This window comes from Poecilia latipinna, unplaced genomic scaffold, assembly GCF_001443285.1.
Source record: "Poecilia latipinna isolate Pla-1442-1.1 unplaced genomic scaffold, P_latipinna-1.0 Scaffold3159, whole genome shotgun sequence".
Classification (NCBI taxonomy): Eukaryota; Metazoa; Chordata; class Actinopteri; order Cyprinodontiformes; family Poeciliidae; genus Poecilia; species Poecilia latipinna.
In genome coordinates this window covers 53,910-57,474 of record NW_015115775.1, presented here as the reverse complement: position 1 = coordinate 57,474, position 3,565 = coordinate 53,910, and the positions used below count along the sequence as shown (strand labels likewise).

Here is a 3,565-nt window from a genome sequence, read left to right as displayed (position 1 = left end):
ACTATGGCCTCGGATTTGGAGGCACTGAGCCTCATCCCGGCCGCTTCACACTCGGCTGCGAACCGCTCCAGCGAGAGCTGCAGATTATGACGTTCCGATGAAGCCAACAGGACAATATCATCCGCAAAAAGCAGAGATGCGATCCTAAGGCCACCAAAACGGATCCCCTCAACACCTCGGCTGCGCCTAGAAATTCTGTCCATGAAAGTAATGAACAGAATCGGTGACAAAGGGCAGCCTTGGCGGAGTCCAACTCTCACCGGAAACGAGCCCGATTTGCTGCCGGCAATGCGGACCAGACTCTGACACCGGTCGTACAGGGACCTGACAGCCCGTATCAAAGGGCCCGGTACCCCATACTCCCGGAGAACCCCCCACAGGGCCCCATAGGGACACAGTCTAACACCTTCTCCAAGTCCACAAACCACTTGTAGACCGGTTGGGCGAACTCCCATGCACCCTCCAGGACCCTGCTGAGTGTAGAGCTGGTCCAGTGTTCCATGACCAGGACGAAAACCACACTGCTCTTCCTGAATCCGAGGTTCGACTATCCGACAGACCCTCCTCGCCAGGACCCCTGAATAGACCTTACCAGGGAGGCTTAAGAGTGTGACCCCCCTGTAATTGGAGCACACCCTCCGGTCCCCCTTTTTAAACAGAGAGTCTGCCAATCCAGGGGGACTGCCCCCGATGTCCATGCGATATTGCAGAGACGCGTGAGCCAACACAACCCTACAACATCCAGAGCCTTAAGGAACTCCGGGCGGATCTCATCCACCCCCAGGGCCCTGCCACCGAGGAGCTTTATGACCACCTNTTTTTTAAGTCAATAATTATTCATAGTAATTAAACATAATAATAAAAAATGAGTTCAACTTGCAGTTCTTATAATGAGAACAATGTCTTAGTTTAAATGAAATAATCTTAATCCTGGTATTTTTCCATCATTATTAATGAATTGTTGACTTTTATATGTTGATGAAAATCTACAGTTACTTTAGTTTATTTCTCAGATATTTGAACTAAAATAACAATAACACTTGTTGCGATTCAGTTTTTACAGTGAAGATGGATGAATGTTGCTATAGGAACCATTGTGACTCAAAGCTGGTTCTGTTTGGTTGAACTGTCCAGTTAATCGACCGTCAATAACTGATTATTATATCTGTTTGTGATCAGTTTCCGGAGGTGATCTCCCTGAACGTGGGGGGAACGCTCTTCACCACGCGCTTGTCCACACTGCGGCGCTATGACGACACCATGCTGGCCGCCATGTTCAGCGGGCGCCACTACATCCCGCGGGACGCCGAGGGCCGCTACTTCATCGACCGGGACGGCGCTTACTTTGGGTGAGCTCCGACCGGAACCAGCACGCAGTCAGAGCTTCCTGCGACTACCAGGACAAACGGCGACATCGTGTTGAAGAAAGTTTTAGTTTCTAAAAATCAAACGGTGTTTTCTGAGAGGCAGCTCGTTAAATCCTGACACATTTTCATTGAGAAGCAAACGGGCTGCGTCAGCATCGTTTCAGTGACGTCACCGCTGTGCATTTCTGCATTAAGTGGAAAATCCGTGAATGAAACCAGAAAGAACGAACGAAACGCTGCAGAGGATTTTCATGTTTTTCAGAACTTCACTGAGTCAGGAATCTCATGAAAAGAAGATTATTTTTCCCACATAATCCTGGCATACTTATGAAGTCATGTTTTTCAGTTTACAGTGCGGTCGCGTTAAAAAGATGCAATGTGGTGAAGCGACCACAAGGAGGCGATAAAGGACCAGATTAAAAATCTCCGTTCCTACAGTTTTAAGCAATTAGTCTCTTATGATTAACTTTTCACTTCTTTAAATTATTTTTAATAGTTTTTAACTTCTTTACTTTTACTGTTTCAACATTAACATTTAAGTGACTGAGGAAAACGGTTTTATGTCATAGATCTGTTGCAGATTAATAAAAATGAAGTCTTAGTCCTTATACAGTAAATTATTATTAACCAGCAGACAAACTGTCTGTCTGAAGTTAAATTAGACAAAATTTCTCCTGTTTTAGGTCAGTTAGAATCACATTATTTGCTAAATAATTTGTGTGTGTGTATATATATATATATATATATATATATATATATATATATATATATATGCACATTTTATATATATATATATATATATATATATATATATATATAATATATATATGCACATTTCTGGACATCTCAGTCCAGAAATGTGCAGTTCTAGGCACAGCCAAGATACTGGAGGAGAACCTGAAGCTCCCAGGCCTCTGAGTGAGTGAGTGAGTGAGTGAGAGAGAGAGAGAGAGAGAGAGAGAGAGAGAGAGAGAGAGAGACCCCCCCCCACCCCGGGAGGGTGAGAAGGGAATTTATATATGTATAATATAATTATTTATATTTGCTAAATGCTAAAATCACAAGAGAGAAAATTTGTCAGGTTTAATTATTAATGTCTTTAATTAGTTTTTGATTTTGAACTACATGACTTGGGTCAAACCTTTGAATTTTAGATAACCAAACAGTAAAAGAAGTTTGGTCCAGTTTAACTTCAGACAGTGGGAGAAAAAAGTTTTTTTTCATTGAGAGAGAACGTTTTTTATTGGGTGGATTTTATTTTCATCTTTCAATGTTTGCCCGATCACAGCCTGTCTTTATTTTAAAAATACATATTCATATTGTTTCTTTATTTTTTTTTAAGAGATGGTAATCATTTTGGTACGTAAACTTTCTATTCTGAAGACATGAAAACATCTGTCATAAATTTAGTAAATGGAAATAATTTTGGAAATTCTAAACGACCTGAAACTAAAGAAATTCAGCCTAATTGAAAAGATGGAGGGCTGCACAGTGGTGCAATTGGTAGAGCTGTTGCCTTGCAGCAAGAAGGTTCGGGTCCGATTGCCGGCCCGGAGTCTTTCTGCTGTTCGTCCTGTGCATGCTGGGTTCTCTCCAGGTACTCCAGTTTCCTCCCACAGTCCAAAAGCATGACTGTCAGGTTAATTGGCTTCTCCAAATTCTCCCTAGGTGTGGCGAGTGTGTGTGCATGCCTATATGTCCCATCTGTCTCTGTGTTGCCCTGCGACAGACTGGCGACGTGGACAGGTGACCCCGCCTCTCGCCCAGAACGTTAGCTGGTGAGACAGCAGCACCTCCTGACCCTTTAGGGAAAAGGTGGAGGAATCTTTTTATTCAATGTATGTAAACTTCTGGTTTCAGCTGAAAGACTTTATATTCAATTCAGTCTCTAAAAACATAAATGAACCAAAATGGAAATTTGGTAGCTCAGTTTTACAAAAAGCAGACTAGAAAACAATTTTTTATTTCTTGATTAAGTTTAAAACTACCAGAAGCCAGTTGAGTCATTTTAGACCTCAGATTTAATTTGATACTAAGAATACAGAATTGACTTTGAATGTCCATCCATCCATTTTCTTCCACTTATCCCGGGTCGGGTCGCGGGAGCAGCAGCCTAAGAAGGGAGGCCCAGACTTCCCTCTCCCAGCCACTTGTTCCAGCTCTTCCAGGAACCCCAAGCCGTTCCCAGGCCAGCTGAG

The 3,565-nt window shown here is 42.8% G+C and overlaps 1 protein-coding gene across 1 annotated transcript in view; it reads left to right on the top strand.

Moving 5' to 3' along the window:
- Positions 1-1,120: 1,120 nt before the first annotated feature.
- kctd7 (potassium channel tetramerization domain containing 7) overlaps positions 1,121-3,565 on the top strand; it is a 12,344-nt gene continuing 9,899 nt past the window's right edge. Inside the window, exon 1 of the mRNA XM_015022981.1 lies at positions 1,121-1,349. Coding sequence (XP_014878467.1) covers positions 1,261-1,349 — 89 coding nt within the window. The 5' untranslated portion in view covers positions 1,121-1,260. The remainder of the gene's footprint in view (positions 1,350-3,565) is intronic.